General features: G+C 53.5%; 1 protein-coding gene and 1 long non-coding RNA gene across 4 annotated transcripts; one reads left to right on the plus strand and one right to left on the minus strand.

Moving 5' to 3' along the window:
• Positions 1 to 789: 789 nt before the first annotated feature.
• LOC115279684 (cytochrome P450 2S1) lies at positions 790 to 11,862 on the plus strand. Of its 2 annotated transcripts, none has more exons than XM_029924196.1 (9): positions 790 to 1,235; positions 2,364 to 2,529; positions 4,105 to 4,254; positions 4,687 to 4,826; positions 4,982 to 5,161; positions 7,383 to 7,524; positions 8,336 to 8,523; positions 10,342 to 10,483; positions 10,601 to 11,862. In XM_029924196.1, the coding sequence occupies exons 1-9, from the start codon at positions 1,062 to 1,064 to the stop codon at positions 10,780 to 10,782; spliced, it is 1,464 nt and encodes a 487-aa protein (XP_029780056.1). In that variant the 5' UTR covers positions 790 to 1,061; the 3' UTR covers positions 10,783 to 11,862. The 2 variants fall into 2 exon arrangements, with proteins under 2 accessions (XP_029780056.1, XP_029780054.1); XM_029924194.1 differs by having other exon boundaries at positions 795 to 1,235; positions 4,687 to 4,847.
• LOC115279689 lies at positions 3,108 to 11,851 on the minus strand. 2 transcript variants are annotated; one of them, XR_003903582.1, is made up of 4 exons: positions 11,684 to 11,851; positions 4,988 to 5,143; positions 4,094 to 4,226; positions 3,108 to 3,396 (listed from the first exon to the last, which is right to left on the minus strand). It is a non-coding gene; the product is annotated as an uncharacterized LOC115279689 (long non-coding RNA). The 2 variants fall into 2 exon arrangements; XR_003903581.1 differs by having other exon boundaries at positions 4,988 to 5,146.
• Positions 11,863 to 16,987: the final 5,125 nt, after the last annotated feature.

Here is a 16,987-nt window from a genome sequence, read left to right on the forward strand (position 1 = left end):
TCGCTGTTTGTGAGTTCGAGCCCCACCCTGGGCTCTGTGCTGATGTCAGCTCAGAGCTTGGAGGCTGCTGCAGATTCTGTGTCTCTCTCTCTCCTCAGTTCCTTCCCCACTCGTGCTCTGTCTCTGTCTCTCTCTCTAAATCATAAAGAAAAAATTTTTTTAAATCTTGAACAACCTGAAATGATCTTAATTTACTTCATTTGCATGTCAATATAAGGTCAGGGAGGGCGGGGCCCTTCTCTCACTCATAGCTCCATCTCTGGGTCTAGAACAGTCTTGTTTATTTATAGTTGGACCTCAGTAACAATCAGTTGAAAGAATATCAGCTAACATTTATTCGGTACTAGTTATATACGCACCTGGACCTCTTTGGAATTGTTCACACATGAAACTATTTAATCTTTAAAACGATCCTCATTTTTCAAGAATTAACAGAGGCACGTAGAAGGTAGGCTGTGAATTCAAGCATTCTGGCTTCAGATAGCGTGTTCCTAACCATTATACGATACTAATTGAATGAATGATGGAGTCAGTTAATCATTTCGAACGGCCAGGAATTCAAAGGACCTCAGAGTTTTATTGTTAAAGGTCAAGTCCTCCACCAAGTTCACCGTGAAGATGTAAGATACTGGAGGAAATGGGCTCAAAGGCTCGCGCACGCACCAGCGAACTCACACCCCAGCTGGGGAGGGCGGCACGGGGTCACTTTTTCAGGCACGGGGTGTGGCCTCCTGGAGGCAGCCAAAGTCTCTGGCTTCCAGGTTCCTCCAGTGTGCCTACGCCCTACCTGGGGCCCAAGGCGCTGTCTCCGCCCTCCAGAATCTGGGTGCCCTGGTAGATACCCGTTCGAGAGCGCGTCCCCACACCCGGCGGCCGCGGAGGTCTCGGAGAACGAAATCTGGCGGCGGGGAGAGAATCCCGCCTGTAGGAAGGAGGAGGGCCCGGCCGCCCCGCCCCCCCTCCGCCGGATTTCGTCCGCCGGGAGCCGCCCGGCGCCCGCCCCCAACTCGCCCAGCCGCGCTGAGTGTCTGGGAACCTGGAGAAGGAACCGACCCGCCGAGATGGAGGCGGCCAGCACCGGGACGCTGCTGCTGCTGCTGGTGCTGCTGATCTTGGTGCTGACGCTGGTGCTGCCACGGACCCCGGGCCACCTGCCCCCGGGGCCCGCGCCGCTGCCGCTGCTGGGGAACCTCCTGCAGCTCCGGCCCGGGGCGCTGTACTTGGGGCTTTTGCGGGTGAGGGGCGGCGGCGACGCCCTGGCTGGGGTGGGGGTCCGGGGCCAAGAGAGAGAGGGGGCCCCAGGAGGGAGAGGAAGCAGAGTGCCAGGGCAGGGAGGACTTTGGGTATCCTAGAGGAGGCAGACGAAGAGTGCAAGGGCGAAGGGGTTATGGGTGTTCTGGGGTGGGGCAGGGCTCCGGAGCTGAGGAGGGGTGGAAGGGGGTGAGAGGACCCTGAGGTGCGGGGCCAGGGCTGGGAGGGGCATCTCTGTCTGCCAAATCCTGGAGAGGATGAGAGCAGGGGAGCAGGATCCAATGGCTGGGGTACCGGAGCAGAGAGGTCCACAGAATCCTGGGAAGGTGCTAGAAACAGGGAATTAAAGCCAGAAGCAGGGAGAGCCCTCTAGCCGCAGAGAAGCTGATGAGGGGATGCCAGGGGGCGGGGTGCCTGTCCCTGGGGCAGAGAAGGGGAGCGGCCGCTGGCGGGAAGGGGAAGCTTGGCTGGAGAGTTCCAGGTGTGTGTCTGCAGAGATTGGGGTGTGGGAGTTATGTGGGCGTGAGGTGCAGCTAGGAGGGACCTGGAAGTCCCCAGGACTGCAGGGAAGGGCAAGAAGGAAGGCGGAGACAGTTCCAACGCTTTGCAGGAGAAAGGAAGAGGCCAGAGGTTCCCCCTTCATAAGGAGTCTGGGGGAATCATGGACATGGGGAAGGCAATGGGGGTCTTGGGGAAAGATTTGGCAGGTGCCCAGCGGTATCTGCTCCAAAATTTGAGAGTTTAGCATTGATTGAAAAGGGTGGCTGGTTTGGGGGGTAGGGGAAGAGCTGAGCAATCGGGAGAGGCCAGAGTCTCCGCTGTCCATTTTTGCTGCCACATCAGAATTGGGAGGTAGGGGTGGTCCTGGGTTTTCCCTGGGTCTGAACCTGGGGCTCTGTAGGAGGTAAGGGGTTGAGGACTCTATGAGGAGGGGGCCTGAGAGCCTGGTGCTGAAAGAGAACTGAGCCTCCCTAGGGGGCTATTTCCGTCTGGAGGGGAGGGGGTTCCTCTTAGGTGCCTCATTCAGTGATGGGGACGTTATGGGGACATCTAGACCGAAAGAGGCCAGAGCCTGTCTCTCAGCACCTGCCCCTCTCCCTCCCTGCCCCCAGCTGAGTAAGAAGTACGGACCAGTGTTCACCGTGTACCTGGGTCCCTGGCGGCGTGTGGTGGTCCTTGTTGGGCACAAGGCCGTCCAGGAGGCCCTGGGAGGTCAGGCCGAGGAGTTCAGCGGGCGCGGGACGCTGGCGATGCTGGACGGGACTTTCGACGGCCATGGTGAGTCACGAGCCGGGCTGGAGACCGCTGGCTGGCCCCTTCCCTCGGAGCCTGCCTCCACTTAACTGACCTGACTTTTGTGCCTGACTTAAGTGTCCCAGGGCCTGTATTTTCTCATCCATAACGGTGGGATGATAATAGTGCTTGTTACAGAGGGTCCTGCTGAGGATTGAAAGAGCCCTGGGCAAGGTTGTAGTGATGTCCCAAGCCCCTGGGGCTGGGAAGGACCCAGAGAGCTTTCTAGGCACTGGGAACACTGAATGTCATAGAAACGATTCTCTGCTAAGCCTGGAAGTAGGAGCCTGGTGTTGGGCACTGTCGGGACACAGCAGTGACCCAGACAGAGCTTGTTGGCCACTGGGAAGAAACACCGGGGCAGTGACAGGCCAGAGAGGTCAGGCCTAGGATGGGGAAGGCAGAAGGGCCAGGGCCAGGATAGGGGAAACCCTGGGACTGCTAGAACCAGAGGAAGCACCCGACCCAACCTGTTTGGTGGGGGATGTCCTGGAAGCCTTGAAAGACCGGTTGCCTAAGAAGGGAGTTCCGAGCAGAGACCAGTGTGTAACAAAGCATGGAGGTGAGAGAAGAAGCATCGTTCATTCATTAAATTGACAAATCTCTGTCATGCCTGGCCCTGGAGTGGGGACTGGGGACACAGAGGTGTCCAAGCCAGATGTGACATCCTGTCTCACCATAGGAGAGGTGGGCTTGTCATGAGACTGAGGGAGAAAATGGGATTCTGAAACCTGCCTTCAGCTCTGACAGCAGGGCACAGAGGAACTGGCCAAGCCCCAGGTTCGGGGAAGGGAGGGAGACTGGGAGGAAATAAGGAAGGCTTCTCGGAGGAGGGGACCATTGCAATGAGACCTGAAGGAGGAATGGAGTTAGTTCAGCGAGGATGGAGAGTGAGTGATCCAGGCAGAGGAAAAGGGAGGGGGGGAAGCCTAGAGGAGGGGATCCTGACACCACCGAGGAAGCAAGAGGAGGCCAGCTCAGTGGCAGCAAGATGAGTAAAAAAGCTGGGGAAGTGGGTAATGAGGGGCCTGAGTCACACCAGAGTGCTTAGCTTTGGGGTTTTCTGGGGGCTGTAGATGGAAGCAGCAGGGATGGAGTATGGTCAGAGCTAGAAAGATCCTTGGGTCGCTGTGTGGGAACCCAGGGAGGGGACTCTGCTGGGCGGGGGCTCAGGCCTTGGGAAAGGGAGGGGGTGGCTGGGAGAGGCTTCTAGGGCTCTGGACGGGGGGGGGGGGGGGGGGGGGGGGGGGGGGGGGGGGGGGGGGGGGGGGGGGGGGGCGAAAAAAGAGGAACAAAAGATGGATGGAAGGAAGAAGTCCTCACTCATCCTGGTTCATCCCAGAACACGAGGAGCCTGGATAAGCCCAGTTATCAGCATCTCAGGAGAATGTCACCCTCTGACTCAAGGTTAGGCATGTACTGAGGACTTCCAGAGTCCTCTGCCGGTCCCCTGGCCTAGGCTGATAATGGACCCGGGACAGGGTGACTGGGCGGAAGAGAGCAGACCTGGGGCATGGAGGGGCGGGGCCAGTCCCTCCTTGAGTCCCACCTTCGGTGCAGGGGTTTTCTTCTCCAATGGCGAGCGATGGAGAGAGCTGAGGAGATTCACCACGCTGGCGCTGCGGGACCTGGGCATGGGGAAGCCGGAAGGCGAGCAGCTGATCCAGGCCGAGGCCCGGTGCCTGGTGGAGGCATTCCAGGGGACAGAAGGTCAGCAGCGTGGGGGAGCCTGGGGTCCCCAGCAGCGTGCCCGAGTGTGGGGAGGACCCTCCCTCTGGGGTTGGGCTGAGGGCTCCACTTTCTATCTCTGTCCTCCTGTCCCCCCGGGGTCTCAATGCCCCTGGGACTGCCACATCACTCTTGGTGCTGCTTTTCTTTCTCAGTGTGTCCGTTTTTCTCTCCTGTAAGTCTGTCTGTCTTTCTCTGCCTCTTCCCCTATCCACCTTTTGCAGTCTTTCCCAGTCTGTCTTTCCCTGTCTCTTTCTCTGTCTCTCCCTGTCTCTTTCTCTGTCTCTCCCTGTCTCTCTGTCTGTCTCTTCCCCCTTCTGTTCCTCCATCTGTCTTCCTTCCCCAGTCTGTCTCTCTTGATGCCTGGCTCGCCCCTGTCCGTCACAGCCCTCCTCCCTGCGCCCTCCCCCTCAGGAGAGCCGTTTGACCCCTCCCTGCTGCTGGCCCAGGCCACCTCCAACATCATCTGCTCCCTCACCTTCGGCCTCCGCTTCCCCTATGAGGATGAGGAGTTCCAGACTGTGGTCCGGGCAGCTGGTGGCACCATACTAGGGGTCAGCTCCCCGTGGGGCCAGGTAAGTGGGTGGGACCCCGCTCTAGCCAAGGTTCCTGCCCACCTTTCCCTGGTAACCCCCAGAGCACCCCTCCACGCTAGTGCAGGGCCAGGCCCCACGGAAATAGCTGCCCTTCTCTCCCCCGCCCCCCGCAGACCTACGAGATGTTCTCCCGACTCCTGCAGCACCTGCCGGGTCCCCACACACGGCTCCTCAGTCACTTGAGCATCCTGGCCACCTTCGCCATCCAGCAGGTGCAGCGACGCAAGGGGAGCCTGGACACTGCAGGGCCCGCAGGCGACGTTGTGGAGGCCTTCCTGCTAAAGATGGCAAAGGTCGGAGAGGGTCAGGGTCAGGAGGGGGTGGCCCTGAATGGGGCTGGTGGCCGGGCTGAGCTCCACCCTGGTAGAGCTGGAACCGGTCAGGCCTCCCTCTCTCTCTCCCTCTTGCTTTCTCCCTCTCGCTCTGACCTTAACCCCCTGTGCACGCCCCACGCCCAGTGACCTGCCACCAGCAATCCCCAAGTCACTGTACCCCACCCCAGGACATGTCAAGTATAATCATTTAATTATGAGACCTTGGGGCGCCTGGGTGGCTCAGTCGGTTGAGTGTCCGACTTCGGCTCAGGTCAGATCTCACATTTGTGGGTTCGAGCCCCGCGTCGGGCTGTGTGCTGACAGCTAGCCCAGAGCCTGGAGCCTGCTTCAGATTCTGTGTCTCCCTCTCTCTCTGCCCCTGCCCGCTCATGCTCTGTCTCTGTCTCAAAAATAAATAAAACATTAAAACAAAAATTAAAAAAAAAATTATGAGACCTTGTGATATCAAATTACAGAAATAAAGTCCACTTTGTTCAATAAAAACAATTTATTATTATAAGGAGATTGCAATGAAGGCTAAGCCTATGGAAATAACTACTTTTGAATTGTCCAAACTTTGGAATTATGGAAGACTTTCAGGGTTGCATCCTTGGAATAAATGCGGCCACCCTGTTCATGGAGAGAGACAGAACATTTTTCTTGACCTCGTAGCCCCATCTCCTTTTACTTTCTTTTTCTAAATTAAACAAAATTTTTGAAATTGTGGTAAAGCACACATAACATAAAAATTTACCACCTTAACCATTTTTCGGTAAAGATTTTATTTGTAGGAGACACCTGGGTGGCTCAGTCGGTTAAGCATCTGACTCTTGATTTTGGCTCAGGTCATGATTTCCCAGTCGTGGGATCCCTCCCGTGGCGCTCTGCAGTGACAGCGTGGGGCCTGCTTGGGATTCTCTCTCTCCCTCTGCCCCACTCGCTCACTCTCTCACTCTCTCTCTCAAAATAAATAAGTACACATTTTTAAAAGAGGTTTTATTTTTAAGTACTCTCTACATCTAACGTGGGGTTCTAACTTAACAACCTGTCCCTCTTACAACCTCTCGATCAAGAATCGCATGCTCCACCCACTGAGCCAGCCAGGCGCCCCCTACCTTGACCATTTTCAAGTGTCAAGGTCAGTAGTGTTCATTATATGCACATTGCTGTGCAGACATCTCCACAACTTTTTTTCATTGTCTCAAACAGAAACTCTCTACTTGGTAAAGGACTCCCCACCTCCCTCCCAGCCCCTGGCACCTACCTTTCTAGGTTCTGTCTCTATGACTTTGCCTGCCCCTGGGACCTCATCTAAGTGGAATTCTGCAATATTTGTCCGTTTGCAACTGGCTTATTTCACTTAGCCACTTATTTCATTTATTTACTTATTTTACTTATTCCATCCATGTCATAGCCTGTGACAGCATTTCCTTTCTTTTGAAGGCTGAGTCCTTCCACCGCGTGGATAGACCACAGTGGGCTTATCCATTCATCCGTCAGTGGACGCTCGGGGGTGCCCCCTCCTCTGGGCTGTTATGAATTGCTCTGAACAAACACCTCTTCAAGACCTTGCTATCCGTTTGTTGGCTTCCCTGCCCAGAAATGGAATCGCTAGATCATACAGTAATTCTCTGTTAATTAAAAAAATACTTTTGAATGTTTCTTTATTTTTGAGGAAGGACACAAGAAAGGAAGGGCAGAGAGAGAGAGAGAGGGAGAGACAGAAACCAAAGCAGGCTCCAGGCTCTGAGTTGTTAGCACAGAGTCTGACACGGGGCTCGAACTCACCAGCCTTAAGATCATGACCTGAGCTGAAGTCGGACGCCCAACCAACTGAGCCACCCAGGCGCCCCTCCTAGGTTGATCGTTTAAGGAACCTCATGCCAGTCGCCATAGCAGCTGCACCGGCTGCCATTCCCACTGAGAGGGACAGCGTTCCAGTCTCTCCACATCCCCGCCACGTGCCATTTTCTGTTTGTTTGTTTTTTAGAGTGGCCATGCTCTTTCATTTTCAGAAACATTTCAACCAAAGAGAACTAATATCAAGAGCCCACTTCCCAACTTGCCCAAACATTTATATGATCCCCCCCCCCACAACAAAGCTTAACTTGCTGTGTTGCAGCCCCGGGCGTGGCTGTCCTGGGCCTCTCTACTCGCCGCAGCCTGAGTTCTCTGAGCCCCTCTGCCTGGTGTCTTCCAGGAGGAGCAAAACCCAAACACAGAATGGACTGACAAGAACTTGTTAATGACAGTCATTTATCTGCTGTTCGCCGGGACTGTCACGGTCAGCACCACCATCCGCTACACCCTCTTGCTTCTACTGAAATACCCTCGGGTCCAAGGTAGGAGCCTTTTGCGCCAGCCGGCCCTGGGAACGGAAGTGAGGGCGCAAGAGGAAGAATGTTCAGGAAAACACACAGCCTGAGCCGGAGGCTGGAGGCGAGAATGAATCCGGCATCAGGAGGGTCTGATGAGTGAGAACTTGGGGTGGGGGCGGGGGACGCTGCAGATTGCGGTGTGAAGTGTAGTGAAGTAAGAAATGAGTCAGGGTCCTGAGTTCAAGGAGCATGTTGGGCGGAGAGTTCACTTAAAAGAGGGGAGGGAGGAGCGCCTGGGTGGCTCAGTCGGTTAAGTATCCAACTCTTGATCTCAGCTCCGGTCTTGACCTCAGGGTTGTGAGTTCGAGCCCCATGTTGGGTGTAAAATTACTTAAAAACTAAGGTCATTAGGGCACAAACAAGAAGTGAAGGGTACCTGGCTGAGGGGGCAGAGCTGGGGGTGTGAGCTTCGGGAAAGCCCAGCATTCTGGGGTCAGGCAGCTGCATCAAATGGGGCTGGGGTGGGCTGACCTGGAAGATGTGGCTTAGGGTCTGGTGGCCTCGGCAGAATGGGGACTGCTATGACTTTAGCAATCTGGGCCTCAGTTTTTGCATCTGGGAAATGGGGATGGATAATGGTAGCCACCTCACAAGATTGCTGTGGGAATTGAGAGAGGAGAGACCCGTGCTCAGCACACAGGTGGTGGGGCCCAGGCTCAGTGAGGTCTGGGGAACTCCTCCCTGCCCACCAGCCTCACCCCAACCATTGCCACTTTGAGAAGATGGGGCTTCCGAGAGTAGACTCTGACCTCAGCCCTCCTCTTCCTGGGTGCAGAACGTGTTCGGGAGGAGCTGACCCGGGAGCTGGGGGCCGGCCGGGCGCCAGGCCTGGGGGACCGAGCCCGCCTCCCCTACACAGATGCGGTTTTGCACGAGGCGCAGCGGCTGCTGGCTCTGGTGCCCATGGGAATACCCCACGCCCTCACCAGGACCACCTGCTTCCGAGGGTACACCCTTCCCCAGGTGAGCCTGCGTCAGCCACACCCAGTGGCTGTCTCTGCATCCGGCCTGAGTCTATTGCTCTGTGTGTCTCTGACTTTTTCTGGTTCTTGGTCTCTCTCTGACATCTCCTCTTTCTCCGTGTCCCTCTCTCCTCCCCTCTCTCCCTGTTTGTTTCTTTCTGGATGCATTTCTCTTGCCTTGGCCTCTGTCTCTGGGCCTCAGTTTCCCTATCTGCCCGACGGATATCCTAATTCTGCCTCCTTCCAAGGTGGTTGGGACAATCACAGGCCAGAGGTGACAGACAGGGGAACAATTTGGGAACTCAGCCCTGCTCTAGCCCCCCACAATCAACGGAGTCTCTCCCCACCCTCTCTTCTTCCCCACGCCCCGCCCCCCTCCAGCCCTCCATTAGAGAGCAACTCAGAGCCAGCACCACCAGGGGGCGATGTCCGCCCGGGAACCCCAGGTGCCGCCCGCGAGCCGCTCCCTCCTCTGAAAATCAAACCCAGAGCGGTTGCGATCTGTTTTCTCTCTGGGACCTTGGGCGAATCACTTCACCCTCTGAACCCCCCTCCGCCCCTCCTTTACATCGGGAACAAAATAGTATTAATTTGAGATCTTAAGAAACCTGCAAGCTAACGCTTGCGAAACACCAACTCAGCTCTTGGTGCAGAGAGCAGGGGGTTCCCCAGGAGTATGGAGTGACTGTCAACTCTTAATAATGTTTATATAACAGTAGGCATCAGTGATTGAGGACTTGCTCTCACCAGGTGTTGTTCTAAACGCTTCACAAATATATCACCTTACTTAATCTTCAGCCTTCAGAGCAACCCTACCCTATTATCATGCCCATTTCACAGATGAGGAAACTGTGGCCTTTAAAGATGAGAAGACTTGCTGGGGTCACCCAGCCCACAATACTAGAGGCAAGATTTACGCCCAGGGCCTATGCTTTAACTACAGTTACCTGCTTCTCTTATTTTAATAGCCATAGCATGAGCCTGTCTGTTTTTTTGAGCCCCCCCTCCCGCCCCCACTGCACAAAGAGGGGAACACTGTAACTTATCTCGGCTGCCACTTGGGGTGAGGTGGGGGCGGGACCTGGGCTAGGGAGCTGTCACCACCAGCCAGCCCTCACCTGCCCACCCTCGGTTTTCCCTCTGGAAGAGCACTGTGGGGAAGAGCTGGACTCTGGCCAGGTGGCCCAGGACAGCCACAGGTAAATCACAACATACCCTCAGAGTTTAAAAACAAAATGTAAAAATAACAGACTCAGCTGTCACCAAATGCCACCTTGGGCAAGTTGCTTAAGTTCTGTGGGCCTCTGTTTTCCCACCCTGAAAATGGAAGTCATGTCAGAAACGACTTCCTAGCCTTTTAAAAAGATTTAGTGGGTTCAAGTGTATGTTTGTGGATGTGAGGGACACACATACCTATTACATAAGAGAGAATATATCAAAAATGCTGAATGGGGGCGCTGGGGTGGCTCAGCTGGTTAAGTGTCCCATTTCAGCTCAGGGTCACGATCTCGTGGTCTGTGGGTTTGAGCCCCGTGTTGAGTTCTGTGCTGACAGCTCAGAGCCTGGAGCCTGCTTCCGATTCTGTGTCTCCCTCTCTGTCCTTCCCACAGTAGCACTCTTTCTCTCTCTCAAAAATAAACATTAAAAGTAATTTTTTTTAATGCTTAATGAAGTACCTGGCCCATAATAAGCCCTTGAAACATGTCAATGCCACTGTGTATTTGTGTTTTTGGCGTCCCCAACACCCCAGACTCGTGTGCTGTGCCCGTGCACCTGGGTGCGGAGGGATATTTGTAATTTTATTCTTATTCCCCCTCAGGGCACCGAGGTCTTCCCCCTCCTCGGCTCTGTCCTGCATGATCCTGAGGTCTTCGAAAAGCCAGAGGAATTCAATCCAGACCGATTCCTAGATGCAGACGGGCGGTTCCAGAAGCAAGAGGCATTCTTGCCCTTCTCCTTAGGTACTTGCTGGGCCTGTCCCTGCTCCCCTGCCGGTCCTCCCCACCGGTCCTCCCCAGGCCTAAGAGTGAGCCGATGAGGGGGGGCCCAGCCCAGCTCTGTCTCCCTGTTCCCTGCAGGGAAGCGTCTCTGCCTCGGAGAGGGCCTGGCTCGGGCAGAACTCTTCCTCCTCTTCACCGCCATCCTGCAGGCCTTCTCCCTGGAGAGCCCGCGCCCGCCAGGGGCCCTGAGCCTCCAGCCAGCCGTCAGCGGCCTTTTCAACATCCCCCCAGCCTTCCAGCTGCAAGTCCGGCCCCAGTGACCTCCACCCATCCTGGGGACCGGATGACGGAGCCGTGGGAGGTGGTGGCCTCTTCGTGGGGGTGGGCGTGAACGCGCTTGTGTCTCCAGAGCCACGGGTCCACACCGCATGCAGCCACATCCACACCCCTGGACCTGTTTCCTAGAGCCGACCACACAGATACTCAGCCTCCACATCCACGCTCACTCAGCCCACGCAGCTGCTGAGATGCACAACCACACGCTTTAGGCAGGTTTTCTGTGGTCCCAGATTTAGTTCATCTGGAATCACCACTGAGTGCCCAGGTATCTCTGTGCCCAGCACAGCTCGCCTTGATGCACAACCCACATGCGGGAGCTTGGCTCCTACCTTCACAAGCCAGGGACACAGCCACTGTGTTCAGGGCCCACGAGCCGTCTTTGCCCGTCTAACTTACCAGGGCTGCCGATTCTGGAAGCCTGGTGCAGAGGAGAACATGCCCCTTCCTGGGTCTTGTCCTCACACAGAGAGACCGTCCCTGTCTTCAGCCCCAGCATGCCCTCTTTTTTGAAGCCACGCTACAATCCAGGCACATGACCATTGCCGGCCGCATACCCTGACCACTGAACCACACAGCCAGCCCACACGTGACGCCATCCCATTTCTACGGATCTTGCCATAGAGACACACCATTTCTAGGGGGCACCGCGCTGGCGTCCTCCAGGCCTTCAGCCCTCACGGACACCCCTTTCCAAGCACCTTGATTCTCAAATGCTCCCAAATACAAATATACCCCTGGTGTGCAATTGTGCACACAGGCCTGGGACCCAAGTAAACTTGGACACACAGGACCCCCGATCAGAGAAGACCCCCACCCTCTTGTTTATATAACCATGTGAAAAGCCTCTCCTGCCGGTCTCCCCACACATACACACTGACCCACCTCGCCTCCCCACGTCCCATTTGGACCCGGTGAAAGGGGCTAGATGACCCAGCCCGGGCCAGATTCCAACTCCCCGGTGTCAGGGAAGAGGCCAGTTCTGACGTCCTTGTGACTTGAAGGTCCCCATTTTGCAATAAAAGTTGATGTCTGGCCCATGTCAGGGCCTGGTGTGCCTGTGACAGTGTCTGTCATTGTGAGTAATGGGTGGGGCCCGGGTCCGCCCCTCCCTCGAGGCTGGGCGGGAGCTAAAAAACATGGCCCCCGCCTGCCCGCCCTGGCTGTTGACATCAGTTAGCCAGATGTGGAGGTGGGGGGAGGGGACCTGTCCTGGGCCTCATTTCCGGTGAAGCTGATGTGGGGAGGGGGGTGCGGGGCCAGCTGGGAGAAAGGAGCAGGCTGAACTGCAGGGCTGGGGTCAGGGGTGGGGGGCCAGCCAGGGAGAGCCTACAGGTGAGGATCCAGACCCTGGCTCTGGGAGCTTTCCCAGTCTGAAAGCTTCGGGAACAGGATTCCTGCCCAGCTCTGCCTCTTCCACAGGCTCATCTCCTGCCTTCCCATCAGGAGGAAGGGACTTTTCACACACAAAAGTGGAGGGAATAGTGCAATCAATGAACGCTGTGCCCATCACCCAACCTCACTGATAACCATCAACTTTTCTCAGTTTATTTATTGTTTGAGAGAGAGAGAGAGAGCAGACAACGAGTAGGGTAGGGGCAGAGAGAGAGAGGAAGGGAGAGAATCCCAAGCAGGCCCCACAGTGTCAGCACAGAGCCCGATGCGAGGCTCGAACTCATGGACCCATCATATATGACCTGAGCTGAATTCAAGAGTCAGACGCTTAACCAACTGAGCCACCCAGGAGCCCTGGTTTTATTTCTGCTATCACTCTGTTATGATTGTTTAAGATTTCATTTTTTTTATTTCTTTTTTAAGCCAAACCTATGTTTTAAGTTTATTTATTTATTTTGAGAGAAAATAGCACGCATGTGCTCTCTCTCTATCACAAATTAAAAAGGGGCACCTGGATGGCTCAATTCATTAAGCATCCGACTCTTGATTTCAGGTCAGGTCATGATCTCACAGTTCTGTGAGTTTGAGCCCCACATCAGACTCTGTGCTGGCGGCACGTAACCCGCTTGGGATTCTCTCTCCCTCTCTCTCTGCCCCTCACCCACTCACGCAGTCTCTCAAAAATAAAGTGTAAATAAAGAATTTTTTTTTATTGGATCCCGAAGTGACAATGTGGAATTAGTGTGGTCTTCAGTTTTGTGTGTGTGGTAAAAAAACATATAACATTTATCATTTTAACCATTCATAAGCATATGTCAGTGGCGTTAAATATATTCACAGTGTTGTGTAACCGTCATCACTATACTCAAAAATTTTTATTCCTCTCTCCAAGAACTCTTTTTTTTTTTTATGTCTTTTTTATTTATTTTTGAGAGACAGAGAGAGACAGCGTGAGCAGGGGAGGGTCAGAGAGAGAGGGAGACACAGAATCCAAAGCAGGCTCCAGGCTCTGAGCCGTCAGCACAGAGCCCGACGCGGGGCTCAAACCCACGAACTGTGAGATCATGACCTGAGCCAAAGCCGGCTGCTTAACCGACTGAGCCACCCAGGCGTCCCTCTCCAAGAACTCTTTACTATTAAGCAATAATTTCCCCCTTTCAATTTTACTTTTTATTTTTATTATTTTTTAAATGTTTTATTTTTGAGAGATAAAGACAGAGCATGAGTAGGGAAGGAGAAGAGAGAGAGGGAGACACAGAATTCGAAGCAGGCTTCAGGCTCTGAGCTGTCAGCACAGAGCCTGTCTCCGGACTTGAACTCACAAACCGTGAGATCATGACCTGAGCTGAAGTCGGACACTTAACCAACTGAACCACCCAGGTACCCCTCAGTTTTTAAAAGTCCCAACAGGGGTGCCTGGGTGACTCAGGACCTTAACTAAGGGTCCTACTTTTTAGGTCAACTCAGGTCATAGTCTCACGGTTCAAGGGATCCAGCCCCAAGCTATGCTCTGCGTGGACAGTTTGGAGCCTGCTTGGGATTCTCTCTCTCCCTCTCAACATCAATAAAAAGAACTTTAAAAAACTAATAAAAGTCCCAGCAACCACACCCATTTCCTCCCTTCTCACAATTACCGATTCTGCGGGCTCCACATTCGCCTTTCCCGGATGGCCTCCCCAGGGTCCTTTGCAGTTTGGTTGGTTCAAGCAAGGATTTCATTCGAAACTCCCCCGTCTTTGAGCTCTATAGCCATTCATCAACTTGTGTACAGCTCCTTGTTTTTTAAAGAAAAAGTGACTTAGGTCACTTGCTGTGTGTGAGTTTTCACATCCTGGATTTGTGGTGCTGCTCGAGATGCCTTTCCGTTGCAGGAATTCCCTGTAAAATGGGAATTCGACTAGATTTGGGCTCATTCTGACAAGGGCTCCCCACTGGAGGGGTTGGGTCCCTTCCTGGTACATCATGTCGCAGTAACCCATGGCTGCATGTCCCGCGGCCAGGTCCCCATCTCTCTGTTAGGAAGTTTCCCATCAACCTTTCACTTACCCATCTGAGAGGGATCCTTTGGGGGTTTTTTAGGTTTATTTTTTAGAGAGATAGCAAGTGTGAGTGGGGGAGGGGATCGAGGAGACAGAATCCCAAGGGGCACAGAGGTCAAACCAGGGGCACCAGGGTGCCTCAGTCGGTTGACCTTCTGAGTTTAGTTCAGGTCATGATTTCAGTTTGGGAGTTCGAGCCCCTCATCGGGCTGGCTGCTGTCAGTGCAGAGCCCACCTTGGATCTTCTGTCCCCCTCCTCTGCCCCTTCCCTGCTTGTGCTCTCTCTCTCTCTCTCTCTCTCTCTCTCAAAAATAAATAAACATTAAAAATTTTAAAAACTCAAACCAGGTCTCTCCCTGCTCAAAGCCCCCCCAGCAAAGAACTCCTCTGTGCTATTGATGGAAATACAAGTTGGGATCACTATCATGATAAACGGTATCAGAAAATTAAAAATAGAAATACCATATGATCCTGCAATCCTACTTCTGGGTATATATTCAAAGGAAACAAAATCAGTATCTCCAGGACTTTTTTTTTAATGTTTATTTTTGAGAGAGAGAGAGAGAGAGAGAGAGAGAGAGAGAGACAGGATGTGAGGAGGGGAGGGCCAGAGAGAGGGAGACACAGAATCTGAAGCAGGCTCCAGGCTCCAAGCTGTCAGCACAGAGTCTGAAGCGGGGCTCGAACTCACAAGGTATGAGATCATGACCTGAGCTGAAGTCCAATGCTTAACTGACTGAGCCACTCAGACACCCTGCATCTCCAAGATTTATCTGCACTCCCGTATTCATGGAAACATTATTCATAGTACCCAAAACAGAAGCAACCTTACTACCCATCAGCAAATGAATGGATAAAGAAAATGTGGAAAGAGGGGCACCAGGGTGGCTCAGTCAGTTAGGCCTCCAACTTAGGCTCAGGTCATGATCTCCTTGTTCACGAGTTGGAGCCCCATGTTGGGTTCTGTGCTGGCAGCTCAAAGCCTAGACCCTGCTCCGGATTCTGTGTCTCCCTCTCTCTCTGTGCACCCCCCGCCCCCGCTATCTGTCTCTCTCTCTCTCTCAAAAATAAATACACATAAAAAGTGAAAAGAAAAAAAATAATAAGAAGGGGCTCCCGGCTGGCTCCATCAGTAGAGCATGCAACTCTTGAAGTCGGGGTTGTAAGTTGGAGCCTCACATTGGTGTCGACATTACTTGAAAATAGAAATCTTAAAAAACAAAAAAAGAAGTTCTCATCACAAGATGAAAAAATTTTAAAAAAATTTTTAATGTTTTTTATTTATTTTTGAGAGACAGAGAGAGCAGGGGAGGATCAGAGAGAGAGGGAGACACAGAATCTGAAGCAGGCTCCAGGCTCTGAGCTAGCTGTCAGCACAGAGCCCGACGAGAGGCTCGAACCCACGAACCGTGAGATCATGACCTGAGCCAAAGCCGGACGCTTAACCGACTGAGCCCCCCAGGTGCCCTAACAAGATAAAAAAGCTTTTGTATCTGTGATGACAGAGGTTGATCAGACTTACTGAGGTGATCATTTCTAAAGAGACACCAATATTGAATCACTACGTTGTGCTCCTGAAAGCAGTGTGGTATGTCCTCCTCACTAGGCCAATTCCCTCCCTGACCTTATCATCCATTCTGGACACGTGGCTCTCCGCCTTGAAGTTCTTCACATGTCTGCCTCCAGGCCTTTGTACAGGCTGTTCCCTCGGCCTCCAGTGCCCTTTCTTCCAGGACTTGCTAATTAACTTTAGATCTCTATCATATCCTCAGAGCGGCGTCCTCTGACCACCCTTTGGTTTAAGTTTATTTTGAGAGAGAGAGTGAGAGAGAGAGCGCGCGCACACACACACACACACACACACATACACACACACACACGCATGCACACACGTGCATGCACAAGTGGGGGAGGGGTGGGAGAGGGGGGAAAGAGAGAGACTCCCAAGCAGTCTTCACACTGTCAGCACAGAGCTCAAGGTGGGGCTGAAACCCAGGAAGCATGAGATCATGACCTGAGCCGAAATCGGACGCTTAACTGGAGCCCCTCTCCCAGTGTATTTAAATTTTTTTTAATGTTTTTTATTTATTTTTGAGAGACAGAGAGAGACAACGTGAGCAGGGAGGGTCAGAGAGGGCGGGGGGAGATACAGAATCCGAAGCAGACTCCAGGCTCTGAGCTAGCTGTCAGCGCAGAGCCCGACGTGGGGCTTGAACCCACGAACCATGAGATCATGACCTGAGCCTATGCCAGATGCTTAACCGACTGAGCCACTCAGGCAACCCCTCCCAGTGTATTTAAACAAGTGGGCAGATCTTTGCACAAAATATGTACCAAAAAATAAAACCCCACAAAGCCAAAATAATTTATTGGCTCCTTTATGGTAGGCCTGTTATAGGGTGGTAGGGATGCAATGGTGACCAAGATACACCCAGTCTCTGTCCTTTCAAAGCCCGCAGAGCAGCAGGAGGAGACAGACATGACACCCATAATGTATATACCCCAATAAATAGATCATGGTGGCCCCTGCGGTATTGCCAAAAAAAAGGGACAGAAGTGTTGACAGTGGATGGCAGGAGACCTAGATTAGACTGGAAAGGGCCGGCAGAGTCATAATTGAGGGGGGATGATCCACATGGGGCTGGTGGGCATGCAGGTGGTAAGGACAAGGCCACAAACCAGGGAGAGAAGCCTGGGGACAGGAATGAAAGGCTAGGTAGACAGGAAGGGACATGTGGGCAGCAGTTTGAGATTT

Source organism: Suricata suricatta, chromosome 16 (assembly GCF_006229205.1).
Source record: "Suricata suricatta isolate VVHF042 chromosome 16, meerkat_22Aug2017_6uvM2_HiC, whole genome shotgun sequence".
Lineage (NCBI taxonomy): Eukaryota > Metazoa > Chordata > Mammalia > Carnivora > Herpestidae > Suricata > Suricata suricatta.